Below are 23,663 nucleotides of genomic sequence, written 5' to 3'. Positions count from 1 at the left end.
CGTGGCCCCCACCCACTCCCCCACAGCCCCCGCTCCACGCCCCTCCCCCTCGCTCGCCGCTGGAGCCTCCCGCCCCCCTCACGTAGCCCCGCCTCTTCCCTCCGCAGCCCCCGCCCTCTTTCCTTCTCTCGCCCCCACCTCCACCCATCGTTGCCGTTAGAGTCGGAAACCAAACCCGATCAGTCCCCGCCCCTTCGCTCACCAGCCCCGCCCCTCCACTTTCTAGCCCCGCCCCTTACGTATCTTCCTAAGCCGCGCCTTCCTCACTCTCTGGCCCCGCCCCTTCTCTCGTCCCCGCCCCCCACCGCTGCCGTTGCAGACGGAAGCCAAACCCGGTCAGCCCCGCCCCTTCCACCCGTCGCCCCGCCCCTCCCCCCCGCTGTCGTTGCCTCCTCCCTCCTCCCCCATTACAACAACGACAACGAAGACGAGAGGACAAACATCGGCTGCGAGCCCCTCTCCTCCATCCGTCGTGACGCCCATCGCCTTCCCCCCCCCCCCTGCAGCAGCAGCAGCCGCCGCCTGCATAGCGATGCCGAAGAGAAAGGTTCGTGCTTCTGGGTGGTGGTGGTGTTGTTGTTGTTCTTCTCGGGCGGGCGGGTGGGCGGGCGGGCGGCGATGGCGGTTGGGTGGTGGTTGGCGGCCTCGGCGGCTGCGGCTGTGGTGGTGGTGGTGATGGTGACCGTCGGTTGAGGAGAACGGCGGTGGGCACTCTCGCCCGTCGGCCATGTTATTAAAGCTTCGCCTCAGCCTCGCCTCAGCCTCGTCTCGCCTGTCGCAGTTTCTCCTCAGCCCAACGTTTGGTGCCGTGGCGCTTTTTTGTCGTCGTCGTCGTTGTCGAACGTTGAAAGTCGTTTGCGCGCGGTTTGGCGGCGGCGTTGTCAGCGTTGGCGGCGTTGGCTGCGTTGGTTGTTGTGAGTTTGAATTTACTGCGGCGGGTTTGGTTTGTGTTTGCTGGTGATGGGCTTTTAGAGAATAACAACACTGGCCCACCTCGGCTGCTCTTCTCTCGCCAACCACCGCTCAACGAGCCACGCGCGAGGGTGGTGGTTGAGGGTGGTGGTGAGGGTGGTGGTGGTTGAGGGTGTTTGAGGGTGGTGGGGTGGGTGGTGGTTGAGGGTGGTGTGGGTGGTGGTTGAGGGTGGTGTGGGTGGTGTTTGAGGGTGGTGTGGGTGGTGTTTGAGGGTGGTGTGGGTGGTGTTTGAGGGTGGTGTGGGTGGTGTTTGAGGGTGGTGGTGTGGGTGGTTGAGGGTGGTGGTGTGCGGCGGGGTGGTTGAGGGTGGTGGTTGAGGGTGGTGTCTGTGGTTATGGTTCCGCGTGTCAGAAAGCAAAAAAAAACATCGCAAACCCACGGGCCAGAGCCGTCAAATCCACTGCTGGATGAATGCCGCGTCGTGACGAGTTAACTTCACGAAACCCGCGTGGTTTACCCGGTATTCTTGTACGGGCAGATTGAGTTTTAAACCGCCAAAAAAAAGTGGTTCTTTTTATTCGCGTGTCGATTTGCGTGTGGGGCGCACTTCTCTCCCCTTGCGGATGGGACTCTTTGTAGGATGGAACTGTTGCGATTTATACGGGGGCACCGGGGTGAGGGTGTCCATTGGTCTGTAATAAGGTGGGCGGCTAACGAATCGCCGCTTTGTGAGGTCACCGAAAGTCTTCTTTTGCTCCCCCGACCCTTCTCCTGTCTGTGAGAAATGAATGCGACTTGGCGAAGTTGGCCGTCGGGTTCTACCTGCCCAGGCGAAACGCCCCGTGGTTTAAAAATGCGCGTGTTGAATGCGACTGTTTTTAGCACTAAGTTGCACTTTGTGGTGTGCAACTAAGGAGAAGGAAGGGGGGTGGGGTAGGGGGAGAGAGACCACGTCAGAGAGTGGTTTGCAATCGCGTCTGCGACGCTGTGGATTTTGTTGGTTGTACGCAACGTTTTCTCGAAGTGCCATTGCTTCAGAGTTACCAGGGGCAAGGTCATCCAGCAGTGGATGAATGCAATGGGGGGGGGGGGGGACTGCTTGCCGACACACTGCGCAGGTTACACGGTGTGGTTGTTGTTGTATTGTGTTGTTGTATGTTGTCTGTCAAACATACTTTGCTGCGCTGAGCCACGCGCGCAATTGATTCCTGTCCACGTGAAGAGTCGTGTTTTGGTCCAAAGTTACACAACTTGCAGGGTTTTGTTATTGAAAGTCGACGACTCGTGGTTGCTACTACTGGTTTGTTGTTATTGTGACCGCAAACAATTGGCGTGTTCATAATAATAAGCGCGTACCGGTGATGTGACGTGCGGTTACCGTGGCTGGTTTAAATTGTTTTCCATTACGCATGGCAGACGATACGTTTAAAAAAAAAATCCCCCATTGGTTTTACGTGCAATTAAATATGATTGTTATATTTGAACTTCATTATTGACCGAAACGAAAGAGGGAGTCTGGACTTGAGCCCTAACGCGACACTGCCGAGTGTTCACACACGTCGGCGGCGTGATTATATATTTGTTGTTATTTATTGAATAGTCATTATTTATCTTCGTTTACGTTGCCGTTGATCTCTTTGTTTTTCCACCCCCCCTCCCCCCTCCTCGGGTCTTTTGATGTGCTCTGGTGAAAGTTGTTGCTTCAAGTGCGGTGCGCGTTTGGGAACTGTTTTACTTGCTTGTTTTGCGCGCGCGTGTTTCAAAATTCGAACTTGGCGAAGTTAATTCTTCGCGTTGCGCTTTCCACAACACAGAGGCCTTTTCACTCTCAACGCATCAATGCGTTGTGAATGTTGTGTGATGATACAGCTTCGGAACGGTGGGCACGTTAAAATATGAACGAGGTCAGCTTTGCGTTTGCGTGCAAAATTTGCGTTTGTGCGTTCATCCACAGACGTTTTGAGAAATAGCACGTCTTAATTGATTGCTCGATGTTAATGGCCTTTATTGAACACTGTAAAAATGCCAGGCTTATTTGTAACGTGGATTCGTTTTTTTTGTGTGCGTTATGTTTTTGGTGGGGATTTGCAACCTAATAGGTTTACCATCCTCTTAAAAAAACCTACGCGGGAAACGGCGGCGTCCGGGGGTTGCTTGCAAACGAAATGTGTAGCTTTCAAAACCCCAACAGGTAAAAACGAGTCTTTTTAAGTTTTCGGCAGACAACTTTTCTGTAACCGTCAAGAGTCCTCCAGAGCCGTCAAAAATATAAAGTACAGTACCATAAAAATACTCGCGAGGCGTGTATCGCCTTTAAAAAAAAAAGTTTAAACTTGGACTCGAGACGCACGAGGCAAATAAACCCTCTCGTTTGGCGGCGTGTTTATTAATAGTAAACGCTGCCCGCGGAGGTAAAGCCTCCGGTCTGGCATTGGCCGAGCGAGGCCGGAGAGCAACGGAGGTAAAACCTTGGAGCCTGGCACCACGAGAGCCGAGGTCTCTGCCTCCGGAGGGAAAACCTCTGGGGCTGGCAAGGCCGCCGGCGACGCCGTTCCAGAACGTTCCCGGGCGCGGTCCCATTGGCCGCGTTCGAAAAAGTGCGCGCCGACGTCACGCCGGCGGCGACCAATGGGATGCTTTCCCGCCAAGCCGACGTCACGCGCGCATGTAAACACGGGGTGACGGCTCACCAGCGGCCACGGTCACTCCACTGCTGGATGAGAATCGGAATGCTATGTTTACACTGGAGGAATCCGATGAGCTGTAAAGCTCTTTAAGAAATGTCCGGTAAGGCACTGGGTCAGAACGTTACAAAAAACACGACAGTAGTGCAAAAGTACAAGAAAGGTAAATATATCACCGAAACACATACTACAATAAAACTAAACCATCCACATCCTACCAGGCAAAGCCCACCGAGGCATTCACTCATTTTTCAAAAGCAACCTGGCCACCAGAAACGATGGCTCAACAAAGTGGCCCATCACTTCATTTAGAGCAGCAAAATAATCTAAGTCGTCTAAACGCGTGGTTCTAAAAGGATGCCGCGAGGTTTCACCATCTCACTTTTTTGCAATGTAATAATCCACCAAGCGTCCTGCTGCACACGAGCTGATTTGAGCCACTTGGCTTGAAACGGGGTTAAGGGTGTCTTTGTTTTTGTTGAGACGAACCGTATTGTGTTTGAATGTGAAGCTTGGAATGAAGCGTCATGTATGGATGCATCGGTGGCTATAACCTCCCGTAAAATAGTTAATCGAAGTCACGTGTGTATACGTCTCTCCATGTAAAAAAAATAAAGAATCTGAATATTTATACTGGACGAATCCGATGAGCTCTAAAGCTCTTTTTCCACAGCTGTCCAGTAGTATAAGTATAACCTACATTAGCTTACGCATAAGAGGCTTTTTGGGGTTAAATCGCGTAAATATATAAATGTGTCGTTAAAACCCGCCACCACCCGACACAGCCAACTAGTAAGGGTTATCAGGTAAACAGAGCGTGCCCAATTCGTCACTAGTACAGCACACCGGTGTGGTGTGTTGGAGAGCCAAGCCATGACATTTATAATCTGAGTACGACGTTTCGCCATGAAATGACTACTAGCTTCATCAGGCGACGGCCTTAGCTTAGTTTTGCCTTCCGAGTTCATTAATTTGAGTATCACCAATCTTTGGGGAAGTGAGCAGTGGTTGTTATGTGGACAGACTGCTCCCCACTTTGTCAATGTGGAATTTCCACCACTTGGCTCAAGGCCGTCAGCGGCTAACTGTTGCACGAGATTCAGTTGAACGGGGGCACGTCAACTGGTTTAGTTTGTACTGCTGCTGTTGATTATGGATGAAGGGGAAATGGAACTTTCGGATCCTTTACGCAATAGGCCACTGACACGAAGTGAGAGCGTGGGGGATGTAAGTTTGAAAAGCAGAGAATGTATTCGGGGCTTGTGACGAGAAAAAAAAAGCTAATATTACGTAACGTTAATGGGAGAGTGCTAAAGTTTCTGTCAATATATTTTTTCAACACCACCAAAATGTATTGTTGTTTACTGTCATCACGCGAGTACCATTTAGTGTTACACCAACCGATTTCCTGTATTGTCCTTTATTTAACCAGGAAACAAACTAATATTTCGTAATTGGTAGAATGTTGAGCAAAATTTGAGAAATGTTAGGATTTGGATACCGACACAGTGACCTGCTGTTGCAAATAGTTCCCCGGCATGCTTTCATAATCCTCGGCAATAATGAAAAACTAGCAGTAGTCCTAACTGAACTGCTTGTGAATTGGATCCAGTGACTAGAAAGCTAGGCTGTACATACACCTGTGTGATGCTGCATTGACCAACTAATCAGACTCTTTTCTCTGAAGCACTTGCATGAATATTATTTGTACACTTTGCTCATTTCACTAATGGTTTCTGCTTTGTGTTTTTCAGTCTTCTGAAGGGGAAGTGGCAGAGGTGGGTACTTTTCATTTCAAGTCCTGATATTTTACACCGTTGGCCAAGATTGCATTACGGCGTTTCTGTATCATTGCTGGCCACATGTTGACAGCGTTTCCGTGCGTGAGCAAAACCAACCACAGGGATACTGCTTACGAGCTTCATTTGTTACTCACGGTCGGTGGAAATCTAGCCCAGTGTTGCATTTTACACATTCAACTTCACAATGCATTCGAAGCCCATAGCTGAGCACGTCATGGTGTGCGCTTTTTGTTTCAACCAACCATCATGGTCTTCTATCTCCAGTCGCTGGTCGTTTAGACGCGCAGAACCCCCATAGCACTGCACAGTTTGTGTCGTTTTCTGGCCACATGTTGACGGCGTTTCCACGCGTGAGCAAAACCAACCGCAGGGATACTGCCTACGAGCTTAATTTGTTTGCTCATGGTCAGTGGAAATCTATCCCAGCTTTGCATTTCACACATTCACGTTTTTTTGTGTTTAGTTTGTCCTTTCCCACACTTCCGATTAGCACGGTTGACTATGTACGTACTGTGCGAAAGAAGTTAAACACGCGTACATACGTGTTCACAATGCATACGAAGCCCAAAGCTGAGCATGTCACGGTTGCAATAACGACGCAACTAGGCGTAGCGTTCCCCCCTCCCCCCCGCCTGTGCAGTTACAACATTTCTCTCTGCGTTTTGGTGATTTGTGCCCTCTTCTTTTCCCTTTGCCCACAGCCTCGGAGACGCTCTGCCAGACTGTCCGCGGTAAGTGCATAATCCGCTTCTGATTAACCAGAGGAATGTGCTTAGCGCGCAGAGTTTGTGTTCTTTTTGTCGGGCGGGCGGTGTTTTTTTCGTCGTCGTCGTTTAAACCAACCGTGGCGTTCTATCCCCAGCCCTGCCGCTGGTCGTTGAGGCTAGCGGATCCCCGTAGCGGAGGGGTGGGGACCGCGTTTGCTTGGGTCCCTTGGAACGCGCATGGCTAAGTTTCCCGCCTCGTCGTGGTTATGTAACGCTGGAGCCCGTTTGGAGCCCGCTTAATACGAAGCGTCTGCTGTTGCATAAGTCGAGTTGACTTAAGGGATTAGGCCAACACGGTTACTACGTGTTGACCTCCTCCCCCCCCATACTCCCCTCTTTTATGACAGTGCTGTGGTGGACAATAAAACACAACCATAATAGCATTTCATTGTGCACAGCTATAGCTGTGGTGTATTATTCCTCTTGTGTCGTTGGTTTGCGTAACATTGTTTTTCTCCCGTTGCTGAATTGAGCGTAAACGTATTTTTTTGTTTTTTGCGGTGTCATTTTTAATATTTAATTATCGTTTTTTTGCCAGTGCATGCCACTGGTATTTGCCTGCAGTGCTCTTGAGGCTCAGAGCCACTGGGCTACCAGACAGCAGTCGACAGTGCTGGTTTTGCGAGTGCCAACCACATGTTTTTGAGTGCACCAATGAGCATAGGATTTTGACCAAACACTGTTGCGCTGGACGCCATGGAAGTGCTATTCTAATGGCACTTTTGAGGACGGAGGAGGCGTGATTACAAGGCGCTTGTGCTCATATTTTGGCGGTATTTACTGCCCAGACGAGTGGGATTTATTGTCGCGGCTGTTTGGCAGTTGTAAAAAAAATTCAAGCCAAAATGACAGTGGATGCTTGAGTGAGCCATGCCGCAGTGTGCTGCTAGCCAAGCGCCGATGATTCGCTTGAGGAAATATTCCTCTTGCTCAAAATTACAGAAGAGCATTTGCAATGCTTGGCCGAGCGTTGACAGTGAGTGTTATTCATGGTTCCCAGCTAAGGTTGAAAGCATTGATGCGTTAGCTCGGACTGTAACATTGGGTAACTAAGGCTCATAAAGATGATTCTATATAAATGACATGTGAGCACAAGGTTTTGGGTGCTATAGAAAACGGCCAAATTGGTCGTCTGGTGGCGTGCGACATCGTTACACGTGACGTGTCATATCTTTGTGCGGCTTGAAATGTAACATTGCTGGTTAAATTACTTCTTTGGATACGCGAATGTTGGAAATCATTGCACAAACCCTGCAAGATGTGCTTGAATTGCATTCTCTATTCAATATATGGGGAAAGCTTGGTGTTGATGAAGCCGAGGCGTCACGGTGGCGAGAAGTTAACTACCTTGCCTACTATACAGGAGGTTGTGGGTTCGATCCCGACACTGACGCTTGTATATTTGGAGTTCACATGTTGAACCCGTGGTCGCGTGGATTTTACGCGGGGGGTTGTCCTCCGTTTTTTTCCCTCCACATTTTGAATCAGCATCACGCATTTAGATTGTTTGACTGCTATAAATTTCCACGTGATGATGAGCCATTTTCTTGAGCTATCCTTTGTGATAGGTCGTTTCTGAAAAAAGAGTTGTTAGAGCTTAGTGGGCCTTACCTGGTAAAATAAAAAAAAATAGTTTAGTTTAAAATGTCAGTCCTCCAGTCAAGACTAAACTAGAGAACAATAATGTACACAAAGTGTGACTTGAGAAGCACTCTGAACAATGAAGATAACTAGGAGGTGGCCTGGTGACTCAAGAGGTTTAAGTGCTCGGCCGGCACCATTGGGATTCTGGGTTCGAATCTTGGCGGCCGCCCGGTGGTTATACCGGCGGGGCCCTCAAGTGCAGCGCGGTTGATGGTCTCAGGCCGGCCACCAAGGTCGTTTGGTGAACCCGTGGGCTCTGTTCGCTCGTTGCAGAGGCCGTCTCCCCCCAAGCCAGAGCCCAAGCCAAAGAAGACACCCACCAAGGTGAGAGCGGGGGGGATCTTTAGGCACGTGTCGTTTTAGGGTTATTGTTACGGCGAGAGTAACAAGCGATACCCTGTCTTGTTGCTTTCCTTTTTGAAGGAGGCCTTTCAAATGTAATTATAAACATGCATTTAGATTATTTAGATTATTTTGCTGCGATGAAATGCCCGATTGGTATGCCACTTTGTTGAGCTATTATTTGTGGCCATGTCGCTTCTGAAAAATAAGTTAATTGCTCTGCTTTACCTGGTTAGATAAAATAGTTTAGTTTTATTAGTTTTTTTCAAGTTATTTGTTTATGTTTCCAATACTTTGCACTCCTGTCGTCTTTTTGTAACTTTATGACCCGCCCCAACTAGACATCTTCATAGCTCATGGGATTCCTCCACTATAAATAAATATTTTGATTCTGATGTATGTACGTGGATTTCTTTCGCACCATACATAGCCAACCGTGCTAATTGGAGGTCAATCTAGATGAAAATTAAAAAATGCATAGCTCTCAGTGGCTTGTGAATATCGGAAGGAGGAGCGCTCCAGACGGCCGCAGAAGTGCATCTGAAAGCGCGCGATGTGGCTACCACCGTCTTTGTTCAATGGTTAGCCAGAAGCCACTGCGAAGATGACCGGAGTTTGCGTGATTGGGGTTGTAATGCCAGGCCTGAGAACTCGGCCAGCACGACTGAGACCCTGAGTTTTTTAATCTGGGTTTTGGTCACCCACTCTATATGTTGTATTATCCGGTGGTTGATGGTTTCAGCTCGGTTGCCAATGGCTGCATGAAAAGAAAAAAATAGTGCTATTTGGCTTTTCACTTAATTCATGTCAGCTTTGCAGATATGTGACACACACGTTGACAAGTGTGGATACTAAGCCTATGAACCCCTTCCTGTTCCAAGATGTCTACAACTTGGAGGGGTTGGGTGCCCCTTTCACCGCTCAATCTCGGAACACGCAAGCGGTTAGCATTAGTTTTATTTAGGGAGGAGGAGTGCTGCTGTTTTTAAAGACACGGTACTGTACTCAACGCAAAGATGGGTAGCAACACGAACGCACCTTACGATAGCTGGACCCAAACTGCCGCACGCCTTCCCGCACAGCCTTTTACTTCAGATTCTATTCGGAATCGGTTCCGGTCCAACGATGTACACGTACGGAAGCAGAAGGGGTAAGGGTCAAGCCTTGCGATGTGACTTTGTGTTTTTTGGTTTTCCTCCTGTCGCCAACCTCGGTGGGGTGGGTGGGGGGGTGGCTGCGGTGGGTATTTAGCGAAAGTCAACGGAGGCTTCCGAGGAGAACCGGGACAATGAGGAGGTGGAGAGGATGGAGGAGGAGGATGCCGCTGCCGGCGACGCCCTGGGTTCTGACGACGTGAGCGCCTCCTCGGAGAAGGTGTCCGGAGAGACCGCCCCTGCAGAGAACGGAGAGAAGAACGGCGACGAGGTGGGAGAGAATGCGACGCCAACCCGAGCCACCGGGCAAAACACTCTGACCTTTGACTTTTTGTGAAAGTGAAAAATATGGCCCAATGGCTGCTGGTGTTGAAATACATTTTAAGTGGCATTTTTGTTCTTTAGGTTGCAGTGTATGTGAGCGTTTACACTCGGGGGTGAAATTCAAATAAACCGGGCTACTGGTCGTCTTCAAGAAGTTAGTTGCAAATCCGATTGTGTTGGGGACTGAGTTGTGGGCAGATGTGTGAAGAGGTGGGATGTGTGAGCAGCTTTCGAAAATGAAATCGCATACACAAGTCGGATTTTGGACAAAAAATAGAGCCGTTTGCGCTTGCATATAATGTCCAGTAACCAACTTGATCACTTTACACTGTAGACAAAAACCAGTGCAAACTCCTAAAAACATTGGAAAATGCTTTTGTGTATTTTATATAATAGTGGTGCCAACAGCAACAGCATTGGGCAAAACATGCTCTTGATATTCACCTTAAAATGAGGCCCATGATTTCCAGGCTGGCTCAACTTTATTCTCACAATGCAGTGCCATAACTGCACCAGAGCAGTAACTTCCCGGTACAATCTGAAAACTAAAACGTGAATCGTTCACCAGACATCGGGCGAATGTCTTTGTCGTGTAAAGTTACAGGTCCGAGAGGCGATATCTTATTTATTTTCTTAGGTTAGGGTGGGGAAGAGTATAGTTGCAAAGTCTTCAATTCTCACTACTCTCGCTCTGTGAGCTTGATGATGTAAAAAATTAAGACATCGGGTATTTTCTAGATTAAGGATAAATTAATCAGGCAATTGGTGCCCTCAACAAAACAGGGCACCACGTTGGCAAGATGTTAACTACCTCTCCTGGTATTATCGGTGGTCGTGGGTTCAGTCCCGACCCTGACGCCTCTATGTTTGGCGTTTTTGTGTTCTTCCCGTGTGGATTTTTCTTCAGGTCCTCCGGTTTTCCCCTGCACATTTTAGAATCGCCGTGCGTTTAAGAATATTTGGTTGCTATACATTTCCACAGGATAAGCCACTTGGTTGAGCTATCATTTGTGGTATCTAGGTTGCTTCTGAAAAATAGCTATATAGCTCAGTGGGCCTTACCTGGTAAAATAAAAATAGTTTAAATCTACAATAACACAGACCTTTTTGGCCAGCACTTTCACGTGTTTGGTTTCTGCTTAATTTATTTAGAATCTTGCGAGTAGCCACAAGTGGGGAGGCTAAATTTCCACGTGGGTCCCACTCACTGCTGGGGAGTGTTTCTAAAAATCAGACGTTCGAGGCTTTTGCTCGTCAATGGCCTCCGGAGTTTTTACGTGGTGCTCGCTCGAGAGTTTTCAACCTTGCGGCTGGGAGGCTAATGACTTTCGCCATCGCCACCTTGCGTGTACCACTGTTGTGCACGGTGTTGGAACCCGATCGGGCCTGCGGACCAACTACAAACATGCCCCCAAATGGCTTCGCTTATTGTTTTGCACGATTCCCCTTTTAACTTTTGTCGTTTTTTTCCCCCTTGCATGTCAAGTGCATGTTGTACTGTTACTCTTAACAATAAAGGTCTCTTTCTCAATGTTTTCTCCAAAAGGAAGGCAGGTTGCATGGCTTACGTTTACAACAGGGTGGGGGGGGGGGCGTGGAGGGGGTTGGGAACCTAAGGCCCCCCCACTTTATTTCATAAAACACGAGGCCGACGATTTCCAAACAGCCCCCAAACAATATTTACCTGTCATGGGTGAGCGTCAAAGCCAAACTAATTGTGTACTAGAGGGCGACGTTTCTTTGACCCAGCAACACTGCATTCCTATTATCGGAAGCCTCAGTCACTGCAAGGGCCTCCGATTAGCGCGGTTGGCTACACACAGTGCGAAAGACGTTCAACATACGTATATTTCTGTTAATGCGTTTGGCCTGCGCCAAATGTAACCTCAAAGTCATATTTGGCTCTCGGCAAGGAAACGTTTTCCCAACTCTGCACTTAAAAAAAATTGGCCCAAACTCCAGCTTTCGTGCGCATTTCAAAACGAGTTTTTCGTGCCCGTGACAGTTGTAGTTGTTTACCTCGGAATGCACCCTTCTGTTCGCCGTGACACCGCATGGCTTGACCCTCAATCTTCCTCCTCTTCCCTCTTCTCCTCTACATGAATCCTCGAACCGACCCCACCCCTCCCCCCCCCGGGAAGATCTTGGTGTCGCGCACGTGCGTGTGCGTGTTCCCTGCGAGCGATTGCCGCAGCTCGCTTCCCCTGGGCGTTGCCGGCCCCTCGGCACCAGGGAGGGTGATGCTGGGCATGAGTGGTCTCGGTGGCGGCGGTAGGAACGTCCTTCCCAGAGTGTGCCTCCTTTTGTGTTCCCGCGTGTGCGTCGCGACGGGGGGGCGGGAGGGGCGGGTCAAATTATTGTAGGGCACTGCGGTGGCGTTTGCATGTCTGTCTGTCCGTGGTCGCGTGCCTTTTTTCCCCCCCTCTACGTTTCGAATCGGCATGCGCTTTTAGAGTATTTGGCTGCTGTAAATTACCACGTGACGAGCCACTTTGTCGAGCTGTCATTTCTGCACAAGAGTTATACAGCTCACGGGGCCTTACCTGGTAGAGTAAAAAAACAAGTTTAGCTTGAATAGTTTTAGTTCATAGCTCCAGCAGGCTGTTTGCAGTGCCTCCTGGTCCTTAGGCTGAAGCAGTTTGACCTTGCGTGTGTAGAATGAGGTCAAATTCAGTTTGCGTGGGCGCTTTCTGTTGCTACTGTTGTTACCCGACACTGTCGTGGATATAAAACATGGGGAAAAGTCGCCGGCCCCGTCCCCCCATTTAGGAAGCAACAAGCGTTAGAGAAGGTGCTTGTCAACATTTGCGGAATCTTGAGTCTATGGAAAGGCCACCTTCCTATGGCATGGACTGGTATCTTGGTAGAACGACAGCTTCTCCCTGTTGACTGCCCACAAAAGTGGTGCTTATTTTACCGCCAAGAGAAAAACGATGGGGTGCTGATGGATGCTTTTTAAAGCGTGCAGTAGATCTGATGTCAATTGTAATTCATAATTGCAATCAGAGTTCGACCAAATATTCCCTTTGTAATTACAATTGTCTTTGGCGTCTGCATCTGAAAATCCCCTTGCAATTAACTGCAAGGTGAGTGTTTGGATACAGAGTGACTCACTGACCTCAGGAATAACAATAATTATATTACGAGTGAGTTTATTGGCACGTGGAATTTCATGTTTGTAAGACAGTTGTTTGGTAACGGCTGGTAGACAACCCTCAGTTTTTTTCATGGTGTGGACCAAACTTGTTTGAGTATTCGGCAGTCCCCTGTGGACCTGTCTTGTAAAAAAGACCATCGAAAGTAATTTTCTCCCGGAACTGGCACGACAGTCATAAGGAAATTTCACTGCATGGAAGACGACTCTCAAGCACAGATAACTCTTTAGGCTTGGCTGTGCGTCCCGGGCGGTTTGACACAAATGTTAAACTTTTGTTGTTTGGGGAAGAAAAAATAATGTGAAGTAGCTGCCAGAGTGGCTTTGTAATGTGACTGAAGTGGCGTGTTACACAGTGCAGGAGTCAAGCTACAAGCTAGTTGCGGACGGTACGATTAGTTCAGCAATGGACTAATCGCCTCCGATGTACTGCGGTGCCATCGCTCGAGTGCGTCTGGCTATAACTGAAAATGTATCGGTCTCATAAGTAATGTTCCAAACTCGTATTGGACAGCTCAGCCACACGACATGGGTGCATATCAACTACAAGCTGCGAGTAGGTTTTTTGTATTGCGTCTTCCTTATTGTCATTCAACAGAATCAAAATATGCATTTATACTGGAAGAACCCGGTGAGCTATAAAGCTCTTTTTTTTCCCCCGATGTCCTGTAGGGGCACGGGGTCAAAACGTTACAACTACAAATAGTACAAACACATGACAGGAGTGCAAAGTATAGGCCAGGGTAAACAAGTCACTTAAAATGAAATGTATATAAATAAAACCACTATCCACGAGAGTGTTCTATCATAAATGATTGAAGCCACGCAGCCTGCAGAGCTGTGCCGAAACAGCGCCACCTTTGAATGCGCCGCCGCTTATCAAACTAAACAATTTTTAATTTTGCGAGCCGTAAGGCCCACAAAAGCTAGCATCAATTACTTTTGTCACAAATGATATCTCAGCAGAAGTAGATTAGCATCGTGGAAATTTACAGCAGCCAAATACTCTAAACGCGCGATGTTGATTTCTAAATGTGGAGGGAAAAACCAGAGGACCCGGAGTAAAAATCCGCACGACCACGGGGAAAGAGAGAGACATGCAAACCCCAAATATACATACACAGCCTTCGGGCTCGGAATCGAACCAACGAACTCGTGTACAACAGGCGAGGTAGTTAACATCTCGCCACCTTGGTATCACTGCAGGCGCAGCACACCTGCGGTGCTTCGTGGAGTGCCAAGGTGAATTATTAGCGGCGTTAGCTCCACTGCCTCTCGGGGGAAGGAGGTGTCAAAATTATTGGATCCCGCCTGCTCTTTAGTGGATTTCTACAAAGGCAATCGATGCAAGGGCCCCCCATTCATTGTCCCGGAGCAATGAATTTAATCTTGGCTCAATTGGACGAAATCTTGCAACAGTGTGTGCCTCTCGTGTCCCCGAATTTGTCAATTCCGTAATGAGGCTCGATGCGAGTTGACCTGGATTGTATTAGACTGCACGTGTTTTTGAGTTACGAGTAAACTTGTTTTCGGGATGCACAGTTGCCTCGCGTTTTTATATTTCGTGGCTACACCTGGCGTGTGCACCTTTTGAAAATCCTTTACCGACTGCCGTGGGTGTTGCTGTTGCACGTGTGTGGAATCGCACCATTACCTCGGTGGCCAACTCGGGCACGTGCAGGCAACCACTTTAAATATTAAGTAGCCTCCCACACAGTTAACAAGCAAAGTGAAACTTAACACTCGAGGTTGGTGAGAGTTGGAAAAAAAATCGCATTTTTTTTTGCTTCCTTTGCGTGCAATTGGCATTCAAAATTTTTACCGGCTGTTGTGCATTAACACGGTGCTCTAACAAAACCTGGTATCGGCGCCGTTTTTAGATGGCAACTGTTCACTAATACCCCCACGGGTTGCTGCTGCTGCTGTGTGCATGCTATCTTTTTTTGCTGTGTTTTGCTGTGTATGTGTGTGGGTTTGCCTTCTGTGATGGCCAATTGCTTGCCGCTTTTGTTTCTTTTTCAAACTCGTGATGCTTGTTTTTTTTTTGCGAACGGGTGCAACGGCATCGGCCGCTGCGCCTTTGGTGTTGACCTTCTCGTCGTCTTAAAAAAAACGATTTGCGTCAATGTTGACGACGCGAGTCAACGTATGGAATCGCCAGAAGGAAGTGTGTGTTTTAGCCGGAACTTTGAACTAGTTACGCGCAAATGTCAAACCTGTTGCGCTGCACGTGGGTAATTAATGCCCAGGAAAATATGGTGAGATGTGTGCGTCTCTCACAGTATTGTCAGCCTTGTGGCGGTGGTGGGCGGTGTGGGTTTAGAATGTCGCGGCAAGTTGGGCAGTGTTTAAATGGCGCCCAGCCTCGTGCAATCCATTCATGGGTGATGGAGGGCATTTGCGAGTACATGGCGGTGAAAGTCTTCTCTTACCTTGATGTTGGGGAAGTGTTTGAAGCTGTTATTTCTCAGCTGATGCAGATAGTGGGCCTTTACTTTCAAGATATTTCATGAAAAATAACCGAATGTTTTCGTCGACATCTTCGTCGTTGCGAAGATGTAAATCTGGCCTTTGGATTTTGCTTAATGAGGTGCGATCGAAGTGTCTCTGTGACCTACATTCCATTGGAGTGGTGCATTTCTTCTTTGCATTTTGGGCCACAGACTCTTCAATCAACCATCTGATGGCCTGACGGTGACCTGGTCTGGCTGGTTTACCCTTGCCTCTGAGAGTGCACACGGGGCTGAAGCTTTGCGTATTTTGTGTGTTTTTTCACGTCTCAGTCTGCGATCGCTCGGTCGACTCTGCCACTTTCGCCGAGCCGCGTTGACCCGCTCCGTTTTGTTTGCGGGAGGGAGAAATATTTATTTGCGTTTTAACTCGTGGTCAGACGCTCCGTTACAGCACGCCTGATGTGCATCGCTGCCTTTCATTTGAATGCAACAGCAATTCAATTACCGCGAGGATGCGAGCGATGAACGTACGTGCGTTGAATGTCTTTGCGTGGGTTTTTTTTGAGGTGGCAGGCGCGCGCTCCGGTTAACTGGGGGGCCCCCCGCCCTTTCCCCCTCCCTCCCTACCTCCCCCTTCCCCGTTGCGCCGCAGACGAAAGCGAAGGAGGAGCAAGCGGCGATTGAGAAGCCGGCCGAGAAGGAGCAGCTGGCCGCCACCGTCACCGCCGCCGCGCAGACGCCACCGGCCTCCCAGCCCAAAGCGTCCGCGCCAGACGCGGTGAAGCCCGCTCAGCCTCCTCCGGCCAGCGCCGCCTCGCAGGCCAAGCCCACGCTCCCCAACGAGCCGCCGACGCCGGCGGCCCCCCCGGCGGTGCCGGCGAAAGCTACGCCCCTCATCCCGCAGGCCCCGCCCGCTGCCCCGCAGGCTCCGCCCGTCGCGGCGCAGGCCCCGCCCCCGCCGGCAAAGGCGGCGGCGGGGGGCGCCCCCCCCGCGGCGAACGCGGTGGCGGCGCCGCCTCCCTCGGCCCCCCCCGCCGCCCCCCCCGCCGCCGCCCCCCCCGCCGCCCCGCAGGCGCCGACGCTGATCCTGAAGGCGCCGCCGCCGCCGCCGCCGCAGCAGCAGCAGCAGCAGCAGGCGCAGGCCCCGCCGCCGCCGTCCGTGGTGGTGCAGGCCCCGGCCCCCGCGGCGCCGGCGGCCGTGGCCGTGCCGGGCCCCGGCCCGACAATGGTGGCGATGCCGGGCCCCCCGCCGACTTCGGAAGGCGGCGTCATTAAGGCGGCCGAGTAAGAACGTCGAGACGCCCTCGCCGCCATCTTCGACGCCGCCGCTGTCGTCATCGACGGCACTGCCACCGTCGACGCCCGGATGCCGTTTATTTTAATCGTTTTCTTTCTCTCTCTCTCTCCCCCGTTTTGCGTGTGCGCGCGTGTGAGACAGATAACAGCCATTGGATTTTTCTCTGCAGCTGACGCCGATTTGTGTTGAATCACACACTAGCTTCTTTGGATATAATTTTGTTGTTGTTGCGGCTAGTTGCATACAGATTTCTCTCCGTTTAGAGCATAACCGATTTTTAGCACCTTTCCGAGATTTGTTTTTTTCTGGGTACCTTTTACCGTTAGAATATTGGCAGCGTTCACGATTTTTATTTTAGCGTAGATAATTGAGATTTTTTTTTTTAGGCTATCTGTTTGGGATTTTTGGTCCGATTTTTGTTTTGGCTCACTTTGATTTTGACCTGGAAAGGCACACAGGTGTATGATTATTTTTGGGGGGGGGAAAAACATAAAAACGAAAGTCTTATCCCGATGCTGAAAATGCTTTTGTTTGGTAATTTAGGGCAAGTGTGTGGGTACGGATGGAATCTGATCAAGTCTAATGTATTTACATGTGATGTTGCCTTTCTCAGTATTATTTAATAAAACTCCTAGTTATTTAACTTTATATTTCCCTGCGAGATGTGGCAACAAAAGCATTAAATGGCCGCATCACCTTGTTTTGCCCCATCTCAAATAGTTGGCGTACAATTAAACGAGTAATATCTTTGCAGAAAAGCTAAATATTTTCAGAGGGGGGAACATTTTGTGTTTGTCAAAGTATCCACAACTTTGCTTTGTATTTTCCACTACAGAGTGGAGAACTCCACCGTGCGTCCAAGGCGTTGGGTGTCCGATGCAGTTTGAGTGTTGGTGCATAATAGATTAATCTCTTTGGGGTGGTGGGGGGGGAGGGCGGGGGGGGAGCTGTCAAAGCCCCATTCACATGTGGGCTCATCTTCAGGCCAAATAGTTTGGGCATTCTAACCTTTATAATCCCTGCATTTGGTAGCACATTTTAAAACGTTTTTACGAATACGAACCGGGGTAAAAAAATTTTTTACGGTGAGCATCACGAATTTTAAAGTAACGTTTGAGAATTTACCAGACTTGATATTTTTTTAGCAACACGATACTTGGTGGGAGGTGGCCGTTGGCTGGACGTGCGCGTGTGTGCACTGGGCTGGAACCGCTACACACGCACCAGGTAGCACTGACCGTGATACTCGACAAATCCTCCGACAACCTCGAGCCACCGGTGCTTCCATTCTGCGATCAAACTTCTTGACTCGCCGCTCGGAGAGACTCGGGCGCATTCAGACAGTCGCTTGTCTCCACACACTGCCTTTATTAGGAAAGGCAGACCTGTGTAGTAAGTGGCAGGTCTTAATTCTGTCAGAATTAATTCTGTCCGCGGAGTCATCAACACCGTACTTGTTTTCTAAATGTTTCAATTGGAATGGTCCAATGGTGCAGAGTTAAACACGTTTCATTTTTAACGTTTTTTTTTTTTGAAGGCGTGATGATGACCTGCAATTTGAACAATTGGATGCGCCTCTGATTAGCACTGTTGGCTACGTACGATGCGAAAGAAGTTCAACATGCGCACGCGACTGGGAGCATCTTAGTTCTTGAGTAGACGTTATTGGACGGAGCTGAATGGAAGGGGGGGGGGGGGCCACGATTGCTGAACAACTTTGAGAGAGGACAACGGAGCGTTAGAGAGGTGGTGAACCGGACCTTGCGGATGAATTGTATCGCCGGTCGGTGAAGTCTACGGGGTGCAGTGCATGCGTTGTTCTGTGCAAGCGGCTTGAGTGTGCGCAAGTCCAGCGGTGTTCTTCACTGCAGCGTCGTCGCCACGTTGCGTAAGAGTGCCCACGGTGTAAGACGAAGGTCCGCGTAAAATTAAGTCAACTTAATAATAAATAAATAAAATCGCCGTGTAAAGCTAGAGCGAACTGTTAGCTGTTTTCCAGAGGTGACCTTGCCACACGTGATATCTTCCAAGTGGCTTATCATCATCATCATCATTACACGTGAGAAATTATATTAGCAGCTAAAATAATTTAGGTTTGAAATGCGAAGGGCAAAACCGTTGCAGAAAAATCCACGCGACGACTGAGATCGCCCGAACGCCAAATGCAAAGAACACAAGGGTTGGGGTCGAATCCACGACTTCCTGCGTACCAGTCGAGGGAGATAACAGCTCCTCGCCACCACAGCGTCGAAATGTTAAAATCTAAACCCATGTGCGTTGACGTCCCGGAAAAATATTTAGTTTTTCTTTAATTTTTTTTAATCGGCTGCTTTTTGATTTTAGGTTCCTTAAGTACCCCGCTCACCTTTCGTTGGAGTTGCCCACTGTTGGTAAATGAAAGCAAAAATGTAAGACTGTCGCTAATTTTCTGAAATTGAGCTTTGTTTTTTTTATTTGGGCTCTCACTTCCCAAGCACTCTAAGCATTTTTATTTTTCCAACCAAGCTTTTTTTGTTGTTGTTTATTTGAGTAATATTTAACGAGCAGAAAACCCCCATTAACGCACGTGTCCCCCACCTTTGTAAAACAAAAACAAAATTATTTCTACAATTCCATTTGTGGCATGGCCAACATGTTCTATAAAACTCTTAAGTTTTCCTTGTAAGAGAGAAGCGGCGGCGGCGGCGGCAGCAGCAGCATTATCAGCGGGTGTCGGAGTGTGTGATGAGTTTGTCGTGGAGATTTGCTCGGGGAAGGCTGGCAAACGAGCGCTTGTTTCCTTATTAGTTTTTTGTTGTGCCACGGTCGTGTTCGCGTTGGTGGTTTATGTTGCTGGGCTGCTGTGTGGGTTTTACATTCCAGCTTGCGTTTGTTGGGGCCCGTGTCGTGAGACGGCGCCGCCGCCGCCGCTGCTGCTGTTTATAAAAACGACGGAGCGATGCCCAATGAGTTTCTCATCGCCCGATGCCAACGGGTTTGCCGTCGCCAATTTCGTCTGCGTAAATTTTTCGCCTTTTTACTCCGTTTGGGTGCGCCAACGCGTCTGATAAAAAACGAAACTCCTCGGGAGCTTTTGCTTCGTTCAAGTTAGGTCCCTCGGTCGTTCCGAGACGGCATAATCGGGAGACGTTCGGTCGGGGCATTGAAGCGTGGAGGTGATTTTTTTTGAACGGAGTAAAAAATAAATAAACGTAAAAGCCGTTTTAATGGGCCCGTTTGAAAGTTGTGTAAAAAGCAAGCATCCGTGGCGGAGAAAGTTTTGCCCTGCACAGAAGTGCATTTTGGAGCCGGCTGCGGTGGCGTGGCTGGAAATTGGAATTTGTCCCAAGCAATGGCTAATGCTATATTGTTTGGGTCTGTCGGTAAGTCACGCAGATGGGTTCAGGACGACCGCTTGTGTTACGATCGAGACGTCGTGTAGTTTTTTTGTTATTTCCTTTGAACCTACCTACGTGACTTTATCGAAAGACCCAAATAATAATGAATTCCTGCAGTCACGAAAGCTTTAAGTCAAGATTTAATGGCTAATGTTGCTGTAGCAGAACCAAGGGCCCCAGAGCAGTGCATTTCCCCCCCCCCTCTTAGCTCCACTTCTTAGTCTTAATTTCCCATTCAGAAGCCCCATTATTTTTGTTTTTGCTAACAAATGCAAATGTGTCATTTTTGATTTTGGGAGGGGAATTTTTATATGTATAAAAATTTGGATTAAGAATTATCTGTCCTGCAAACATTGCTGCTTTTTTGCTGAAATGTGCGCTCTGGACTGTGCTGTCAAATAGTTGTGTTTGGTCTGCATTTCCTTGATTTGGTGCGTTGTACCTTGTTGTTGTACCATGGCTTGCGCGTTGCTTGTTGGGCCGAGCCTCTCCGCTCTGTGCTTTCATCCAGTGGGGTGAATGGGGTGCGGGGGGGTGGTGGTTGGGACACGTTTCCATTCGAAACGGCCTCTGAATATTAGGAGTTTTGGGTTATCCGTGGAATTATTTGTTTGCGTGTGGGAGTTTTTTTTTTCCCGTTCTCCCTTCCTGCAACGAATTCGACCAGGTTCTCAGTGGTGAGCTATGGATAAACAGCGGAAATAGCATCAATGTTTCGTGTTGTGGAAATATTAAATGTGTGTGTGCGTGCGTGCGCGCGCGTTTGTGTTTTTAGTTTGGCAGGGCGACAAAAAATCGATCTCAATATCACTGCGTGGAGGTGTAACGTGTTGTGACAGGTATGGTGGGAGGAGGGGGGGGCAGTGGCTGCTGTTGCGATTCTCATATCTCGTGACCAAGTTAGAGGTCCCACGCTGATAAGGGGAGTGGCAATGGGCCGTCACTTGTATTGAACCGCGAGGGGTGTTTGCCATCGGCTGGCACGCCCGGCCGTCACAACGTGGAGCGGCGAGACGTGGCGTCTCCAGCCAAGCGCCCGTGACCTCGTGCACGTTAGGACCTCCCCCCCCCTATTCCCCCACTCCAGCGTTAGCGGGACTTAATGATTTTGATGTTGGCGGCTCATTTGAATTATGTAAAAACAACAGACCATTGGCTGCAGTGCTCCTTATTTGGTACTTGTGTTAAAAGCAAAAACTCCACCGCAAATTCTGTTCAAACATTTGCGATTTAAGCGGTGAATACGGTGAGTGTTGACGTCGTTGGCTGCTGTGTCCGCGGTCTCTCTCGGGGCTCTTCTCTCTATCTTTCTCTCAAGAGAGAGTTATCTCTCTGGAGAGAACTCGGGCATAAAGTTTAGGCTTTCGCAGCCCCCCCCCCCCCCCATTCATCACAGCGGTGGGGGAGGGGGGGGGTTAAACGCTCTGGCCCAACAGCCATCGACAGAAAAAAAAATCAACGCCCCCGAATGCGCGTTGCGTTCTCCGCCGCTCGCCACCGCTCATTTTTGTAACCCCCCCCCCCCCACCAGGGTGGTTTGCGAGTCGATTCGCGTTTGGCAAAAGTGGGAATATTTGTCTAGTTTTCTCTTCCTACCCATCTCGCTCGCTCTCCCACCAGGCGTTTGGCCGTAGCGGGATCTCCACACGGTTGGTGGGGGGGGGGGGGGGGGTGGTGTGGGATGGTGGTTGCAGGTTTATTTGTGCAGGTTTATTTGTGCAGGTATTCCCAAGCCCGTTTTAAGATGCATACATACGTGGTTTTATTTTTTTTTCCCCATTGCAGTAGGTTTCCTATGCCTCGGTGGGTCGATTACCAGGGCATCTGGTGCAAGTTTTAAAATACAAAAAAAACATCAGGTTCATTTGTACACAGTTTTTACAAGATTAAAAAAAAAACATTTCAAACAGAGGAAAGGGGTGGGTAGATCTTTTATAATCACAAAATAGCAAAAAAATAAGACAACATGCAACCGTGTGTGTTTTTGATCACAAAATATTTTCCATGTCATTACAATTTTGACTGTATTGTCTTGTGGTAGAGTAATATTACATAGGCAGTTTGGATTGTATAAATAAGAAGATAAATGATCTCTATACGTGTGTTCCTTTGCCTCGGGATAAGTGTGTATTTAAACATGCAAAATACCAGCTCACAAAGCATTGCAAAAGAGTAGGTAGCGTAGTTTAAAGGCTTCGACATTGAGCTAAGTTTAATAATGAAATAAAAAAATAGAGCATTACTGTTTCGTCACTCTACAGTTTCAGAATTGAGTGTTTGTATTTTTATACAACTTAGTCATGCAGACATCGCTGTTTTATTAAATTGTTTTTTGTGAGTAAATTGTAGTAATAGTTAATAAAAACATGTTGAAAATACACGTGGCTCGTTTGGATTCTTCATGTTCGCCTGCGCTTTTTATTTTACATTTCCATTAGTGTTAACTGTTTTAACTGTTGACTTTTTATTTATTTTACTAGGTGAGGCCCACTGAGCTTTTTTTTCAGAAGCGAATTGGCTATCACAAGTAATAGCTCGACGAAGTGGTGCATCATCATCGTCGCGTGGAAATTTACAGCGGCAGCCAAACACTGAACGCGTGGTGATGTTGATTCTCGACTCGGAGACCCATAGACACAGAGACTCGTAGAGATTCAAACTCAACTTTTTATTTTTACAGGTAAGGCCCCACTAAGCGGCCTTATTATATGAAATAGGGTGGGGGGGGGGGACCAAAGGAATTTAAGTCTGGAGATTATCAAAGAAGCGGGAACCAATTGTTGGAACAATGTTAGGCAGACATATCCAGTTATGATGCCCTCGTAGTGATTTAAAAAGGTGCGATCAAGCCGACGAGAAGGCGAAACCCAATTGCCCTCTGTCGCAGGTGCGAACTTTTTGACATTGGGAACAAAACGCAACATTTAAAAGCGACGAGCCGGTTTTAGGAAAGGTTTCTCCACCCTAGTCGCATAAAATGTATCAGAATCTTGCAATAGCATCAAGACTTGGGTTCTGCAGTGCGATGGAGTTACTGTACTGACATTGTAAGTTCTAATTTGACTGCCACTGGGTTCTCCGATGGTAATATTCAAGAAGTTAACAAACATCATTCGAGAGCATGGGTTATGTCACTCCCAACATGTAATCATATTCTTACCTCTTTCGGTAAAGTCACGTTGAAGGGAAACAAAATAATAAAATATAAAACAAAAAAATCACGACGTTTCGACCATAACACCAACACACCAGATGACGACCGTTTGTGTTATGGTCTAAACGTGAGAATTTTTATTGTTTTATATATTTTATTATTTTATTGTTTCCCTTCAACGTTACTTTACCGAAAGAGCTAAGAATATGAATTACTGCAGTCACGAAAGCTTTAAATCAAAATGTTGTAATCTTATTCGGAAGTCTTAATTGGCGGGGTAAAAGCCAGGTGGGGTAACTTAAACTGCGTAATGCTCTTAACAAAACACCTGCTTTGCAAGTCACAAACACTTTAAACACTCATGCTTGGCCATAAACCACAAGACCTCGCCGAGTTCGACAAGGAGCTATGAACCAATCATCACGCCAACTCCGGTTGTCCTTGCAGCATCGGCGGCGTTTGGCTCGGCCATGGGACAAAGGTCACTGTCACCGCATCGTCATCGCACGGCGCTTTCAGACGCGCTTCCGCGGCCGTCTGGAACGCTCTTCCGATATTAGGAAGCCACTGGGAGCTACATTTTGATTTAAAGCTTTCG

At 48.5% G+C, this 23,663-nt stretch overlaps 1 protein-coding gene across 1 annotated transcript; it reads left to right on the top strand.

Annotated features, from left to right (window-relative positions):
* The first annotated feature begins 373 nt into the window (after positions 1-373).
* Positions 374-22,289, top strand: LOC142905980 (uncharacterized). Its single transcript, XM_076053294.1, has 6 exons — positions 374-547; positions 5,352-5,375; positions 6,101-6,130; positions 8,084-8,134; positions 9,404-9,577; positions 15,890-22,289. Exons 1-6 carry the CDS (start codon positions 533-535, stop codon positions 16,523-16,525), a joined length of 930 nt encoding a protein of 309 aa, XP_075909409.1. The 5' UTR covers positions 374-532; the 3' UTR covers positions 16,526-22,289.
* Positions 22,290-23,663: the final 1,374 nt, after the last annotated feature.

The sequence above is a fragment of the Petromyzon marinus genome, chromosome 60 (genome assembly GCF_048934315.1).
Source record: "Petromyzon marinus isolate PM22_M1 ecotype Great Lakes invasive population chromosome 60, UKy_Petmar_22M1.pri1.0, whole genome shotgun sequence".
NCBI lineage: Eukaryota > Metazoa > Chordata > Hyperoartia > Petromyzontiformes > Petromyzontidae > Petromyzon > Petromyzon marinus.
This window is presented reverse-complemented; position numbering and strand designations above follow the sequence as displayed.

Bases quoted from the DNA above. Each gene is read 5' to 3' on its own strand.
- LOC142905980 (XM_076053294.1), top strand. The intron at 6,131-8,083 runs GTAAGTGCATAA...CGCTCGTTGCAG, and splicing joins GCTCTGCCAGACTGTCCGCG to AGGCCGTCTCCCCCCAAGCC. The intron at 9,578-15,889 runs GTGGGAGAGAAT...GTTGCGCCGCAG, and splicing joins GAGAGAAGAACGGCGACGAG to ACGAAAGCGAAGGAGGAGCA.